Here is a 16,861-nt window from a genome sequence, read left to right as displayed (position 1 = left end):
AGTAACTCAGTGGGAGGCAAAGTCAACACAGAACAAACCTCCAAACTAGTGGTAAAAATTACATAGTATGTTGGGGAAACCTGAAACCAAAACATGAATGAATAACAAGGAAACAAAACATGAAGGAATAATGAGGCAAGTTTAGTATTCTTCTGCTCTGAGAAGACAAATTATTGTTTAAAACACTAATAAAGCAATCTGTGATTTTTGCACATTCTTTATTAAATTAAATGAAAAATACAAAGTTATAATTTTTCTGGCACCAACCAGTGTCAGATTAGTCTATTGAAGATGAATGATATTCCTCTGACTCTTTCCAGTAAGGGAATGCTTGCAGCTTGAAATTCTGGTAGTTTTTATTCTCTAGTCAGTCCTTATTTTAAGTTTCTTGAGTAATGCCCACCATGGCTTTCATCTACTTCTTTTATCTGTCTCCCAGACAAGAGAGACACATCTCTCTTGCCTGCCATTACCTGGGGCAAACACATCCTGGTGAGATGGTACATTTTGTCATAGTGGCTTAGATGCAGACAGTCCTCACTGTTCTGGTCAGCAACTACTTGAAATTTTGGCTTCCTTTAGAGGATCTTCACCACATTTTCCTCTGTGATCTTGTCAGAAATTGAGATGGCAATGCAAAGAGACCAAGCTGTGAATTAAGGTGAAGTTAACCAAAAACAAGTTAAGACATACACAACTTTGCCTTTTTAAGAGTGGGCACATTGTTGGGAGCAGCAGAGTGGTCTTTTGTATGGGATATTACAGCTGATCTGCCTGTTTGCCTTTTTCTGGAGGAGGTGGAAAGTGGCTGTTCAAATCTGGGGCACTCGCTAGAGGCTGACTTTCATTTCTGAGAGTGTTCCATGTGCTCACCTACCACTGAAGGCTCCATCCAGAGATCGTGGTGGGAGCTCCTACCAGGCAAGGAAAGACATTCCCAGTAACAGGACATTGGTCTGTATGACCTCTTTTGACATCAAGAAAAACAAAAAACAACAATGGCCTCTCGCTACTCATTCTCTCCCAGATTCACCCTTTCCACTTGCAGGGGGATAGCAAGAAAAGCAAATAAGCTGCAGCTTGCTTTGAGAAGGAGTTTGGGCAGGGATCAAGTACCCCAAATGCATTATATGTTTGACCATGGAGGCTAAGATCCCATCCCAGTGGCATAAAGCAAATACATGCATTGGTTTATCTATGGAATGGTACCTTAGCCCTTGAGCTAACCCTGCAGTCACGTTTGCAGAGACCTCTTCTGTTTCTGCTGCTAGAGTTGGGTGGTTTGGGGATTTTTTCCACTTTGAACAATGAAAGTACCATATGCTGTTATATAATTACTTCTGTTCAGTCTCATTTATCTGCCAGACAACTACTTATTGACAGGATTACTGCTGTTTTCATTTGCTTTGGACTCTTCAGGGTTATATTTTAACTCAAGCTTCCAGTGTTAGATTTCATTCAATCCTGAAAATGTACTTGTTACATGATAGTTTAATTTTACAAACTTCTGATCTGAAGTACAAATCAGCATTCATTTGGACAGCAAAAGGAAGAAATTACATTTTCATTTAATTACTGATAAAATATATTCATTTGCCAACTCCAAGTGTGTTGCATAACTGAGGAAAACAGTTAAATATTACTCTAAATCTGAATTAACAAGAGCCATAGGTGATGTGACATTGCTAGTCAAGGCACAGATTCAGCAGAAACACTTGAATTAGTCCTGTTTTTTGAATACAAATGATTTCATAAGAGCCTTCCAAGTGCCACGAGTGAGCCATTCCCTGGCACTGACTATCTGTCTGTAGACAAAGGAGAGCACCACAGTGAAAGAGGAGCTGCCTAAAGCCAGAAGGAAAAGTCAAGTCCTCACTCACTGCATGTGATGCACAGGTGTGTAGATGCATCAGTGGAGTGTCAGAAGTAGCTGAAGGACCTTTGCTGATCTGGGCACCAGCCTGGAAGACAGCAGGGCAGGATAAAACAGAGAATCAACTCTGGCTTCATTTAAGAAAAAGGGCAAATAGTATTTTGACAACTTTAATGGGCAGAAGAATCAGTGAAAAATTAGTGCTATAATGGGGAGAAAAATGCTTTCTAAAGCAGAAGGTATTGAGCAACTGTCCCTCTGAAAAAAGCAAAGCCATCATTGTAGCCTGTGTCTGGTGTTTAGCAAGCAATCTGTCATCATCTCAAATATAGAAAGCCACACTGACTGCACACACAGTAGAGTCTCTGTTTTACTGGCTTGTTAGCAGCCTAGAAAGGAGCAGGCAGGTAGTTCACCAAAGGGTGCATGGTCTCTCTGAAGACCCTGAGACTTTTTCTCTGTTGTAGCTCCTCAATGCTGTTGCATCAGATAGTCTTGGTCTGGTTTTCATGTTGGTTTTGGGGAAGCAGTAAAAGCCTCCTGTGTAACTGTGGTACCTAGAATCAGAAAAACAAATGCAAAAGTTAATAAAGAAGGATCACCTGATGGACTACACTTTAAAGGTCTGGGACTCATGTGGTTGCTGATGAACAGCAGAAGATCCCTAAATTTCACTTTTCATGAAAACCCAAATCTTTACATAGCAACAATGGGAAACACTTTCTTTCTTCTATTTGAAAGAAGGAGCTGGCACAATAACTTGTGTAGCCTCTCCCAGAGTTGTGACAGATCCATTCTGCTCCCAGTGTAGCAAAAGGACTAAATAATCTCATGATGAGAAGCAATTTCTACCCGTGATTGTGGCTTGAATGCAAAAGGCTATTAGACAAAATTTGGTATGAAAGCTGTAGGCTACCTCAAACCTCGCAAGCATTTCACATTTTTGCCACTGGAAGCCACCCTGGTCCGTTTATTTGTTGCTCTGCTTTTTCCATTCCCATATTAATTTCATCAAATAATTGAATGTCTCAGTGACTATAAAAGTTCTCAGGCGTTACAAAATAAAGGGCACATCAGTCAGAAATCTGCACTTCCTGAATGACCATCCTTTCAATCTTAATGAGGCAGAATCATTTCAAGACTGTTTTGAGTGATCTGTACCATTATCAACATGTTTAACCCCCCCAAAATATTTAGTAGTCACTGTCTCAGTCCTAAGTTTGCTATCCAGGTGGCAACTTTTAATGACGAAAAAGCACAAGAAAAAAAGGTTCTTTTTAAGGAGAAAAGGCTCATAGCAAAATTAAAGAAGTCTCCTTTCACAAATCTGGGCCTTCAGCAATCAGTTGTCCTTTGCCACACAGCACTGTGCTTGAAGCATGGAAACACTGTTAAAAGAAAAGGACTTTCTTTGTGATGAAAACCCACAAAGAGGGATTTCCTCATTCAGGAGAGAGATTGCTCAGGGGCAGTAAAAATGTTTAGGGACTGCTGACAGACTGAAGAAGTAGAAGAATTCTGGGTCCATCAGCAAATAGGAGTTCATACTTCCAACATTTCACAGAGCAACAGCAGTGTAATGGCAAGCAAGGCAGTTTTAAGGCATTTTCTTTTTTTTTTTTTTTTCTGTTTGGTGGTAGTGTTGTGGGGTTTTGTTTGCTTTATGGTTTACTAGTCTTTTTTCATCATTTCCCTTTTCTTCTTTCCATAACATACTCTTCTCTCTCCCCTAGTTGTAGAAAAAATGGACAATGTTACAGGTGGCCTGGAAACATCCCACAGAAGATACACAGAGAAGCTCACGGAAGTGGAGAGTGATCTGAAGAAATTAGGTAATCTACACACAAGCAAAACCCCTTTGTTTTATGCACCTGGGGTTTTCTCCTGGCAGATTGAGGCAGGAAATTTGTCTGAAAAATCTCTGCCTATGACAAGATACAGCACTTCCATTTCAGTTTCTTGAGTACTTGGGAAAGTACTTAAAAATAGTACAGATCAGCACTAGTTAGAAGAGCATTTTAAGAATACTTCAAAATCTACAGTTCCCACTGAAGTCACTCTGAAAGCATTTGTATATAAATAAATAGACCCTTAAATGTTGTCCTCAGTAGAAAATCTTCTCTGAGGTAGAGATAGCAGAAGCTGTTCTGCAGCACAAAACATAGCAGAAGCTGTTCTACTGCACAAAAGATTCTACATAAAATGACCACCTATCACCCAGTCATCCTGATGCTGTTTTAGCAATTAAGATTCAAAACTGAAGGCCATTTTACAAGGTACACAAATAATCAGCTATTCCAAATTCTTATGTCTGAGACAAGTCTATTACTTCCGTAAATTGTTTCTCGATCATCTCAGGGAATACAGGACATAAGACTGTTATCTGTTTGAGTCTCCCAAGTGCTATCAAAGTTCTCAATTTTCAGGAAGATGTAAAACAAAATCATGCATAAAGATTCTGCTCTCTAAGTGTACATTTTTACTTTTCGTCCCGTACATAGACATAGAGTTTTTATTGTAGAAGTATTAATATACACATACATACTTGTGATTCTTGAAATAAATTTTGCCTAATTTTGTAAACCATATATTGAGACATGTATTTCCAGGAAAACTTCCTTGCTTGCAGCTTGATTGTAAATTTTTACAACTTCTTTCCCTGAAAAAGGAGCTGGCTTCTAAAGTATTTGCACAGTGCATTTAGTTCAAAGACATGGAGTAATTCAGTGACATGTTCTTTTACTGACACATCTACAGAAGTTAATGTTACACTTTAAAGCTCGTGCAACCTTTTGGATTCTATTTGGGTTATTTTATTATGCTGAATAATTTTTCATGACTTGGAGCACCTTTGCTTCTTTCATGCCCACACATTTTTACACGCTGCTGGATGGATGCTCAGTGAGGTGCTCAGGATCATCACTTCCCATTTAAGTGGACTTGCCATGGAGGAAGTTAGGAAAGTTCTGGAGCAGTTTGAATAGGGGACATGAAAGTAAGAAAAGTGCTGTAGGGCCAGAAAGATAAAAGTGTGTGGTGAATGGAAGACAGGCCTTCAGGGATTAGCTGTATGTGGACCTGGCAGTTGTCAGAGCTGTGTGAGGAACACAGTATAATATGAGCTATAGCCAAGAGGTAAACACAGAGTCAGAGCTGAGAAGATCTGGGAGTGAGAGAAGTGGCAGGGAGAGGAACTGTGCTCAGGAAAATGTCCATCCATAAACACTTGAGTCTGAAGTCTCACAAGCCATCATTTGACGTTTGCCATCATGACTCATTCAATCACACCAGACAAAAGCACCATACACAGCTGTATTCACTGTAATTTATGAAAACCATACTACTCTCTCTTGGCACCATCTGAAATTATGGACTTCAGACTGTCTAATTCATAAATATAGCTACATTTAGATGAGGACAAAATATATGGACTGTGAGCAGAATAGTGAAGTGATTGAGGTCAAGCAAGGGAGTCTTTCCTGAAAGAAAGTGTTGACTGCTTATTTCCTTGGTTTCTATATCCTGGATGATAGGCTGAGCAATCTCAAATGTTTTATCATACTTGGACAAGCTTCCAGAAGTATTCCATAGGGCAATGTAAGCACAAGCAGAGATCTTCCTGAAAGATGAAAGGTTTTGCCTTCCTCAAACTCAGAACATAGGGAAACAATAATGGCAAAATGAATGTCATTAAAAGCAATAGTAATGTTTTAGAGAGAAAACCAGAAATATATCTTATCCTTACATGTCTGAAGTAGCCTGCTGGCAAAGCTTTTGTCTCTAACCCAGATTGCTTTAAAATAAGTATGAGAACTTACTTAAAACTAAACCCAAGATTTTAAAAATTGGAACTATATGTACTAAATCACGATGAAGGTATTCCACTTGCAATGAAAAGAAAGAAAAACACATGAATAGATAAAATAAGCTTCTGAGCGTTCAGCAAAATCCAGTTGTAACTTCAAAACCTACACTTGCTGATACCTCTTAAATGTTTTGAATTCTGTTTCCCATTCAGTTTTCATTCAGAACACAGCATTCTTGACTGCATATACTCATCAGTTTCTAACCATAGTTTTTCCCATTTGTGATGACAGAATCACTGTTTCATTCTCCTCAGCAAGACACAAGGTCTCCATCAATTCCTCTTTGCTTTTTTTTCTCTGTCTAGAGGCAGAACTTTAGTTAGTGGTTTCTCCTTGCTGGAAAAGATAGCATAAAAGCTCTGCTGAACAGTTTGACAACCTGACTGTTCTTAAAATACACTGTGCTGTTTTATCCTGTGTTTTAAAAAAACCCTAAAGCCTTTCCATTTTTTTTTATTCCTGTACAATAGATGACCAAGCTGGACAAAAAGCCTTGAGTACTAACACTGAACTGTCCAGCTTCAGATCTGACATTCTGGCTCTTCGACAGCAACTTCATGACATTGCAGAGAAAACTACCAGAAACAAAGAGACACTGGAGAAGCTGCAAGAGTCTGGAAATGTATTAGATGATAAACAGAACCAAATGAAAAGTGCCTTAGATAGTAACTCTTTCATGATCATCAGTGTCAATAAGACTCTTCAGGCATATACTGGCTATATTAACAATCTTCAACAAGAAACAAGTAATATACAAACCAACCTGCAAAGCCAAGAGCATTCTTATAATGTGGTCATCATGAGCCTGAACAACTTAAACCTGACTCAAATACAGCAAAGAAATCTTATCAGTGCCTTACAGAAGTCAGTGGAAGATACAAGCTCAGCTATTCTAAGAATCAAGAATGACTTTCAGAATCTGCAGCAGGTTGTCCTTCAGGTCCGGAAGAACACTGACTGGCTTAAGGAGAAAGTACACAATTTACAGGCTTTGGCTGCCAACAACTCAGCAACAGCAAAAGCCAACAATGATACACTTGAAGACATGAACAATCAGCTCAGCTCCTTCAGTGGGCAGATGGAGAACATCACCACAATTGCCCAAGCCAACGAACAAAGTCTAAAGGATCTCCAGGAACAGCATAAAGGAGATGAAAACAGAACTGCTGCCAAATTCAGCCATCTGGAAGAAAGGTTCCAGATCTTTGAAACCGATATAGTCAATATCATCAGCAACATCAGCTACACTGCTCATCACCTACGGACACTGACGAGCAATCTCAATGAGGTCAGGACAACTTGTACAGACACCTTAAGTAAACACTCAGATGAGCTGATTTCCATGAACAGCACGCTAGCCAATATTCGCATAGACTCTGCTTCTCTCAAAGTGCAACAGGATTTGATGAGGTCAAGGTTAGATGTTGAAGTTGCCAATTTGTCAGTCATTATGGAAGAAATGAAGCTGGTGGATTCCAAACATGGCCAGCTCATCAAAAACTTCACTATCCTGCAAGGTATGTAGCTTCCCTAATGATGTGTGTGTGCCGAATTCCTGCTTGCATTACTTCTTCAGTTCTGTGGAAGTTGGTGCATGCTGGTACAGTGTCCTGGGGTTTTCCATTCTCTAATCCTAAACTTTTGAAATGTACGTGTAGCTTGAATTTCCATACTAATTTTTCTATGCCTTTTTTTACATAGCTAAAATGGGGATGTTATGAAAGAAGGTTCTGACTTAGCAAAATTTCATTCTGTCTGACTGTCTGACTGGATCTGCTTTTGATTTAGTTTCTAAAATAAGTGGGTGAAGGTGTGGAACGTCAAGAAACCAATCCCCAGTAAGAAGGAAATGGCTAAAAAATATATGTTGGACTATTCCCAGAAAGGTCCACCCTTACTGAAAAACAAGTTGCTATTTCACTTTAAGCCAGTTGTTAGTCTGCCAGAAAACATCCGACCTTGCTTAGTTTTTAATCCAGGGATGCTTTATTTTCTCCAGAAATAAATAGCATCAGGTTTAGGGGGTTTCTCCCGGCCAAATATTATCCCAAATGAAAAGAACACTCATATTTCCAATCAGATGTGAACCAGTATAAAACTCTAATCACAAATATAAATCCATTGCTCCAAATAAACTAGGACTGCATTAGAGCCAAGATTACATGTCAGTAACCTTAACCGTTCTCATTTCAACCAGGCCTAAATGATTCCAGCTTGGAAATCTGTCTCTGGAGGAGTTTGAATTATGTAGATTGGTGCTGAGGGTGGGAAGGTATTGACAAGGGATTTGCTCATCCATGAACAGAATCCCAAATTGTTTTGTTGTTTATTGCTGTCACAGCATTGCCATTTCCTGTTGGGCGTTATTGTTCCCCGTCTTGTTAGAGCTGGCCAATTTCAACTTCTGGTCTTTCCCACAGTTGGCCTTTTGCTCACTATCTGTCATTTTGTCTCTTTTTGACACCCCGTTACTGACAGATCAACGAACAGGATAAGGAGAAATAGTCCTGGGTCTATGAGCAGAGAGATGAGACTAGAAGGAGAAGGGAGTGTGGCAGAGTGAGGGAACATGACCACCAAGACACAGGACTAGTGCCTAAACTGGTATAGACTAGTGCACAGAGTTTTGCAGAGACCTTGGCTGGTCACCTGGGGCACAGGGTCACCATCCAGTTCACATGACTGGGCGTGTCATACGCATACACATACAAAACACAGAGTATTTTCTATATCCTGTATTTTGTGGAGTTAAGGAAAGAACAAGAAAAGTACATAGAACCTGGAAAGCAGCTGCACTATTACAAGCACTGATGAAAGCAGCTGTTAGCCCAGTTTCTGTGTTGTTAAATATCCAGTGGTGCTGATCTGAAATGTATTAAACAAGCCCACCCCACGTGGGCTTTTTGTTTAGTTTTCTGTGCATACTCCCACTTTGCATGCTTACATTGTTTCAGGCCCTCCTGGTCCAAGGGGACCTAAAGGTGACAGAGGTCCTCAGGGTCCTCTTGGCCCCGCTGGCCTAAAGGGACAAAAAGGAGAGAAAGGAGAGCCTGGACCACCAGGACCTGCAGGCGAGAAGGGCCCACCTGGGCCAGCCGGGCCACCAGGAGAAAAAGGAGGGAAAGGTTCAAGAGGATCACCTGGTTCCAAAGGTCAGAGAGGTTCTCCTGGCAAGACAGGTCTGCCTGGACCAAATGGAGACCCAGGGCCACCAGGGCCACCAGGCAAGGATGGTCCACCAGGGCCTCAAGGCCCACCAGGATTTCAAGGCCTGCAAGGAACTGTGGGAAGCCCAGGGCTACCAGGGCCACGAGGACTACCTGGACTACCTGGAGTCCCTGGGCTGCCTGGTCCGAAGGGCCCACCTGGCCCACCAGGGCCTCCAGGTCCAGGGATGCCAATGGCACTAAGGAATGAACCTACGCCCGTACCCGAGACTAACGGTAAGCCATCAACACACTGCATGCTGTACATGGGTATGGGTTCCTCCATTTGTTACTGGCCCTATTACTGCTCCATTGAGTTACCAATAACAGGCTTAACAAAAAAAAATCACATCACAGGTTGTTCTCCCCGTTGGAAGAACTATACAGAAAAGTGCTACTACTTTTCAATTGAAAGAGATTTTTTTGAAGATGCGAAGTTATTCTGTGAAAAGAAAGCATCGCACTTGGTTATCATCAACGACAAAGAGGAGCAGGTAATTACCTTCTTTTGCTGTTCTTCAAGGAGGGAGTTTGAAGTTGTTTAACCTGTAGAAACCTGAGAACACCATGAATTCATATAGTAGAAGTAAACACATTAATTGACTCATTACAATTTTTGTCTACCCTCTGCCTGATCAGCAGCTTCTCCCTGTGCAGAAGGGTAGTGTGAGCAGAATTGATACTAACCCTGAAGGTGGTGGGGACAGAGCAGTCAGAAAAGCTGCTGAGAATTGTAGAAGTTTTGAACCTTTAAAAATGGAATCCTTGTGTACTATCAAAGTATTTTTTGCAGCAGAGAATATAATTTAATTTTTAATTATCTGACTAGTATGACCCAAAGGTATCTTTAATCGAACTATATTTTTAATACTATTCAACATGGCAGTGGGGATGTCAAGATACAACTCCTCACTGTTTGGGTTTTTTTCAATTTTTATCTATAACATATTAATTGTGACCTTATGCCATCCTAATTTTCATGCCTAACTCTCTCTACCTCATTGCAAACACTGAAAGGAATTCTGGCCTGGGCAAGGGGTCCCAAGGCCAACTCCTGCAACGTATTTTCAGCTTAAAAAAATTTCTCTGGCCTTCCCTATTCTAATGACAAGAGGCTTATGAAACCAGTGTAGTTTATTGGCTCCAAAGACCATTGTCCTTGTTATGGACTAAGATCTTTCTTTCACAGCAATGGCTAAAAAAGCAGATTTTTGGGAAAGGCACCTTCTGGATTGGACTAACAGATTCAGAGAAGGAAAATGAATGGAGATGGGTGGATGGATCCTTACCAGTTTACACGTACGTAAATAAAAAGCAATGCTATCACTCTCGCTGACACTTCTAAAAACAGCATCTAGAAATTATCTAATGGTTCCAGATGGTTGTAGATGCCAATAATTTAATTTGTTACTGAGGGTGCTGGGGTTCTTTCTCTCTTCCTTCTCCGTGCACAAGGATTCCTTTCCTTGCCAGGAGGAAAACTGAATGTTGAATGAAAGAATCACATAACTACGCAGCGCAGTGTTTCTTGCCAAAACTTTTACTTCTGACTTTTATTACAAAGTTGAAATGGAAAGCACAGTTTTACTGTTTTGGTTTGACTTTTCCTTATTTGCATTACAACTGGCTATAAATAGAGTACTTGCTCTGATAAAAAATGACCAATCTTTAGATAAAGCCCAAATCCAAGTGGAAAGCATTCAACATAAGGAAAATGCATGAAATGAGGGCGTCTATACTTTGTCCAGCTGACAACTGAATTGGCAGCTTTCCAGGAATCCTAGGGCTACACCTAATTTGTCCTAAATGGAACAGATTGCAACCACCCAAATTTTTAATACTGAGGAGTAGACTAAAGAGTTTATACATCTGAACATGCTGTGCTTCAGAAAAACAGGCTACACAGTCAGTCAGATGTTACAAAATGATTAGCTGTGATCTCACTGGTGTTCATTTAGATGAAAAACATGGAAAAAGTCAGATTCATTTCAAATGAGCCGTAATATTTTCCCTTTTTTTCCTTTCCCGTTTTCATCTTTCTTCCTCTTTACGGCAGCACAGTGACTGACCCTACTTAAGGTGCTGCTTTTAGTAGATTTCCACTACACCATGGTTTTAGGTGCTCTGTCATAACCTCAGAGCTGTTGGTTACAGATTTTTGGAGTATTTCATTACTGCTGGAAAGCTGTGTGTCCTCCCAGGTGCCTGATTGGACGCTCTATGTTAGGCAGGCATGTTTTTTAGCTGAGCATGGACGGTGTCAGCCAGCAATCACAAGCTTCCTTCAACAACCTGTTTCAGGAAAATGGAGTTTTTAAGTCTGAGTTTGGAAAGGTTTCTCACTCATTAAACAAAAACAGGATGAGGAAACGCTGCAAGGTTTTTTACTTGCTATGTTCGATTTCACCTTCAGAGCTAATGATCTCAAAAGATGTGTGTAAATATACTATGTGCATTTCTTAAAAGTCTGTAGAATTCCCTTCCCATCTAAGCACATGTCCCTAAAACACAGGGACCTTTGCTGTTTCTCCCAAGATGCCCACCTTTGTGCGGTCAGAAGGCTGAATGCCTTTGCAGTGTGCAAGGGCAAGCTGCTGCCATTTTGGCAGTACCTCTGAGCCCGTGGGTTCTTCTCAGTCCCATCTGCCAGTGGGGGTGCGGTGTGCAGGTTTTGCAGGCTTGGGGCAATGCACATGGAGCATGGAGCACTCCCAGTGTGTGTGCATGTACACTCAGAAACTAAAATAAAGTTCATTGGTCTAAATTTAGGTCTCTGAGTTTTGGCAGCCTGAGACCAAATAGATTCCCTTCTCTGCAATACATCTGTTTTCCATTTTCAGCAAGAGTCATGTATTGTTTTTTTCAATGTGTCTTTCCCGTTCAGAATAGATCTCATGATGTTTTTCGTTAATTTCTTGTGGTGAAAACCTGCCATGTGTGCTGTGTTGTGCAATCATATCTCTTGCTTTTTTGTGGAAAGAAACTGGAAATTTGGGCAGCCTGATAACTGGAGTCATGGGCACGAGCTAGGGGAAGACTGCGCTGGGTTGATCTATGGTGGGCTCTGGAATGACTTCTACTGTGAAGATGTTCACAATTTCATTTGTGAAAAAGACATGGACAAAGGTAAGCAAGGCCCTTGATTTGATTATTTCATCTTGCCCATAGTAAACGTCCCACAGCTGGAGGTGAGCTCTTGGCTAAATGCTACGGCAGTGCCTTGTTGAGGAAGAGGGGGAATCAAATGTGGAACACTTGTACTCAGACCAGATGCAAGTGCTGGATTTATTGCACTTGGAAAAAGCAGCCTCAAAGCTGGCAATAGCCATGGCGTGCTCAACATCTTGACCATTTCCTGTAGTCTTTATGCATGCCTAAAATTTTGGGCACAAAATTTTGATGATGATGATGATGATTTGGCACATGCTCCAGATCCTACCCACACTGGAAGCTGTCTTTATAGGGTCAGTGGCCACACAACAGAGAAAGCTGGCCTTAGGGTGGCTCAGGAACCAGCCTTCAAAAACTAAAAAGACTTTGTTTTGAAAGTTTCTGCAATAGGAGGCACTTGGTGACTGCTAAGGAGATCTTAAAATTCCCATTACTGCTAGATGTCCCATGGGACTGAGAATCTGGGTCCACAGGCCATAAGCATCTCATCTGTTACAGCTGGAGTGAAGGACTCATAAGCTACCAGTGTGGCCCAGCAGTCAGCCAGGTGTTTGCCACAGGGCATCTCTTTCTGTTGACACAGGCATTTCTGCAGGAGCAGAGGGCAGGTGGTTCCCATGGCTGATTAGAGCCCGGCCCCATCATCATAGAACGTGGTCAAAGCTGGTGTTTGTGTTCATGGTGGGGCTCTGCCTGAAATGTTATCTCCTCCATACAACCTGTTTAAACATTGCTTTGCCAGGGATGCCTGGCTCCTCCAGTTGGAAGCTTGTCAGATGAATTTCAGTGAAGGCAGACATAAATGTCAGCTAGAGCCAAAATTACATCCCATCCACAGTCCCCCTAAGACAAAACTAAGTGCTGAACAGGTTTGTGTGTATAATTCTGTTTGGATGTCCAGAGGAAAGGACCAAGTTTAAGTAACAATTTGATTTACCCTGGTTTTCCTACATACATTTGTTATTTTAAGAAAACTTCGAGGTTTACAAATATTTATCCTCCAGTACTTACAGGATCTGAGTATGAGTCTGCTCAAGTTTTTTACGTACCTTGATATCTGTAAGTTTTCTTTTTGGAAATTTGTTTAATCTTCACAGGCTTTTTACAGGGTTTTTTTTTCTCTTTGTTTTTCTTGTTTTCTCTTATACTATAGAACAAGTTCTTGGAGTGTAATAGGCTGTGACTTTACAAATACCTTCATATTAAGGAAATTTACGTAAAGAAGAAGAAAATCCTGGGAAAGAACAACACTGATGACTTCCAAAATCGAAAAAAAAAATGAAAACAGAAAAAAGCAAGCACTGAAAACTGATCTAAAAGCATCAAGGAATTCAGCAGTAACTCTTCTCCAGCATCCTGTAATTATTTAAGGCCTTTCAACCCTCAGCATCAGGAAATACTGTTGGACTAATTCTGTTTTACATTTTCTTCCCAACCAGTAACCACATCCATAAGCAGCTTGTGTCTTCTGAGAAAAGACATTCTATCAATCTAAGTAAGACTGTTGGTCACTCATATAGAAAAACATATAAAGCAACTGTGTAAACAGTTGCTTCATTTGCTAAAATCCCAAATGTAGGAAAATTATACAGATACACGAATATATAGATTTTATATAAATATATATATATAGTCCAACTCTTATCAATAATATGGAATATACTTTTAAGAGCTTTTAAAACTTTGTATTTTTGTACAAAATATTTGCTTTTTACAATTGTTCTCTTTTTTACTGACTTTTTTTACAAATATAGTGCACAGGGGCCAAAGAAAACAATAAAGGTACTAATAATTCATTAAGGTTTGCTGTCAGGCCTAGCTCAGCTATAGAGAAGTATTTTTCCAGTTAGAAATATTTTTACTTTCCCAGATGATTTGTTCTGGTTAAATAACTTTTAAAGCAGATTTTAGATAGTGTTTTCCTTACTGTATGCAGTCTAGTCTGCATGTGTAACAATTAAGTTGACTAAGGACAAGATACTCATTATAGCTCTGATCACAGCCAGTGTTTCATCAGGGTACTATGGAAAGACCATTTGAATAAAAACCCTCCCTTCCTTCCTTCCTTCCTTCCTTCCTTCCTTCCTTCCTTCCTTCCTTCCTTCCTTCCTTCCTTCCTTCCTTCCTTCCTTCCTTCCTTTCCTTCCTTTCCTTCCTTTCCTTCCTTTCCTTCCTTTCCTTCCTTTCCTTCCTTTCCTTCCTTTCCTTCCTTCTTCTGCCTCCTACATTCCTCCCACTCAGGAGAAAATTCTATGGAAGTAAATCTCCAATTTTTAGTAATCATTCTGAAATGTTTCCATTCCTTCTCCATTCTCATAAGGAATTCTACCCCAGTAGGTGCCACACATACTGCAGGTCAAGCCCAGGTGAGAGACTATATGAAAAGAGAAACAAAGAAGCTGCCACACAGAAGTATTTGTTTTTAGGACAGATTTCAAGATTTGGTGAGAAAAACATACTATGCTCAGAAAAGTCTAATAAACTTGCACTTCTCCAAAGTGCTTTGTAAATCGATCTCTCTGTTTTCTTGGACCAGTACTTCTCTCCCAAACAAAGTAGAAAATAAAATATCCTGCAAAGCAGCAAGAGATTATATCATTACCCAGCCAGTTTCCTCCACAGTCCCATGAGCCATCATCTAAGCAGCAATATTGCTTATCAGGAGTTTAAAAAATTACTGGGTTAATTCATTAGCAGAAAACTTGGTATTTGTTTCCAGTTTTTATACCCTTCTCGTGGCCACATGCTCTACAATGAAGGAAGTTGTTTTAGCTTCTTGGGAAGGAGAGCTGTTTTTCCATTGCCTCCTGACCTGCCATTTACCTTGGCTGAATGCAGATAAGTTTGTTGAAATACTCCAGCTCTGTTGGAAAGAGACTAGATTTTGTACTTCAGATTTTCAACTATTGCTCCTAAGATCAACCAGTTAAAGACTGCTGTTTCCCTACATCTCACACTCCCTCCAGTGTTTTAAATTCCAATTATCTTTTTTTTCAAAATACACAAAATGTTACGTGTGGGAATCTGTCCTGTGGGTTCAAGTTAGATATTAGACAGGAACAACACGAAAATTGCATCTGCTTAATTAAAAGTGAAAGGTCTATGTATTACAGCTGCAGAAATCTGTGTCACCATCATGGAGGCAGGGCTTGTCTTCAGACAGTCTGGATTTCATGAGCCTTTTCTTTTGGCTTTTTCATAAGGTTTTGAATACAAGTTGATTCTGCCATGCATTGTCATGCTGCACTGAGGAGTTGTGTGTAGGCACATGTTGTAGTGTTTGCATATATATTTACACATTGTGGAGATTATGTTAAACTGCTATTTTTGGATAATGAGGTACAAAACTAGTATTTTGTATGCCCAGAGAGCCTCACAAACCCTGGTGAGAGGAGCCTTCAAGAACCACACTGAAGTGGAAGCACTGCTACCTTTGTTTTGAATGTTGGCTTATACAGGTGAAATAAGCCTGTTTTGAGCATCTATCACATTAAATTACATTCTTCATGCTTTTTATTGATGTCACAGACTTCTGTCACCAAAAGAAGTGAATGAGAAACCTCTGTTTAAGCCCAAGCTGTATTGCTTCCTTGCCCAGATTTCATCCTTATCTTCCTTCAGCAACAGCAGTGATGGCACATACACGAGATCAGATTATCCAAGAGTTGTCTAGTGTCCTCCAGTCAGAGGAATGACAAGCTGAGGACACTGAGAAATGAGACGTGACTGGGCTCACACCCTCTGTTCACACACTTGAATCAAACACTTCAGTTGTTACACTAAACTGGATTAAGAGGGATGCTGCAGTTGCATGCCTGATGTGTCCAGTCATCCTTAAAATATGGCCTGAGCAGCCAGGCGTGCTGAGACAGACCACCCTTTTGACCTAGTATTCCTGCAGGAAGGAAACAGAGGTGTCCAATGGCAACAAGGATTGAAATCACTCAGAGGACCAAGAGAGTGTTAAGACAGCTCAGGAACATGTCACAGAAAAGAGATTGGCAGGAGGGCAGGCAGGACATCAGAATGGGCCAAGAAATTGTCATGAAAGTCAGACCTGCCATTCCTTAATGGGAAAACATCCCCATCAAATCTTTCTGTATGGTTTGAGTAATAATGCAGGTTGTATGGAAAGTTTTAAGTGATAGCAAATTATTTTGTCCCAGCTTGAGTTTTTGCATTCCTTCTTATGCACGAGTATTATAACTTGTCATATTCAGCACACATTCTCATCATCCTTCTTGTTTCACATAAAATTAAATGCAAGTTCATATACCCTGGCAAGCACTGGGACTGTTGGAAGAAAAAGAGGGAAAAGCGGAGAACATACAAAGTCATTGTGATTTACATAAAGTTCTGGATTTCTTAATGTCATTTCTGAGTTGTTTCATTAATTTATTTGGAAATGCCTTCAGCTGATTAGAGCTTATAAATCTCAACTGTCATTTCTTTTGTTGTCTATAATTAATACTTGCAAATGTTCCAATAAAGGAATCACTAAGCGGAAACATGGAAATTAATGTTGTTAACTCTGTGTGTGTAACCAAGAGGGATATGGAGATCAGAGAGAGGTAGAGCCAGAACATTCATAGGTATTAAAAATCAAACTGATGAAGCTTTTTTCCATTAAAGCCTTCCTTTTCACTTATACCTTCCTGGTTCTGAGCATGACTGGGGCTGTCTTATCCCATAATTGCAGGGTTAGTGCCTTGTTCTTGCAGCACATAGAGGGTAGGAACATGGTT

At 40.3% G+C, this 16,861-nt stretch overlaps 1 protein-coding gene across 1 annotated transcript in view; it reads left to right on the top strand.

Moving 5' to 3' along the window:
* The window catches only part of COLEC12 (collectin subfamily member 12), a 96,276-nt gene extending 79,652 nt beyond the window's left edge, over nucleotides 1-16,624 (top strand). Inside the window, exons 4-10 of the mRNA XM_066182677.1 lie at nucleotides 3,607-3,705; nucleotides 6,210-7,256; nucleotides 8,694-9,182; nucleotides 9,303-9,439; nucleotides 10,135-10,244; nucleotides 11,926-12,071; nucleotides 13,270-16,624. Coding sequence (XP_066038774.1) covers nucleotides 3,607-3,705; nucleotides 6,210-7,256; nucleotides 8,694-9,182; nucleotides 9,303-9,439; nucleotides 10,135-10,244; nucleotides 11,926-12,071; nucleotides 13,270-13,289 — 2,048 coding nt within the window. The 3' untranslated portion in view covers nucleotides 13,290-16,624. The remainder of the gene's footprint in view (nucleotides 1-3,606; nucleotides 3,706-6,209; nucleotides 7,257-8,693; nucleotides 9,183-9,302; nucleotides 9,440-10,134; nucleotides 10,245-11,925; nucleotides 12,072-13,269) is intronic.
* Nucleotides 16,625-16,861: the final 237 nt, after the last annotated feature.

The sequence above is a fragment of the Chamaea fasciata genome, unplaced genomic scaffold (assembly GCF_029207755.1).
Source record: "Chamaea fasciata isolate MVZ Bird 193981 ecotype frontalis unplaced genomic scaffold, bChaFas1.0.hap1 SCAF_1, whole genome shotgun sequence".
Lineage (NCBI taxonomy): Eukaryota > Metazoa > Chordata > Aves > Passeriformes > Sylviidae > Chamaea > Chamaea fasciata.
The sequence above is the reverse complement of the archived record's forward strand: the minus strand, read 5'-3'. Positions and strand labels throughout refer to the sequence as shown.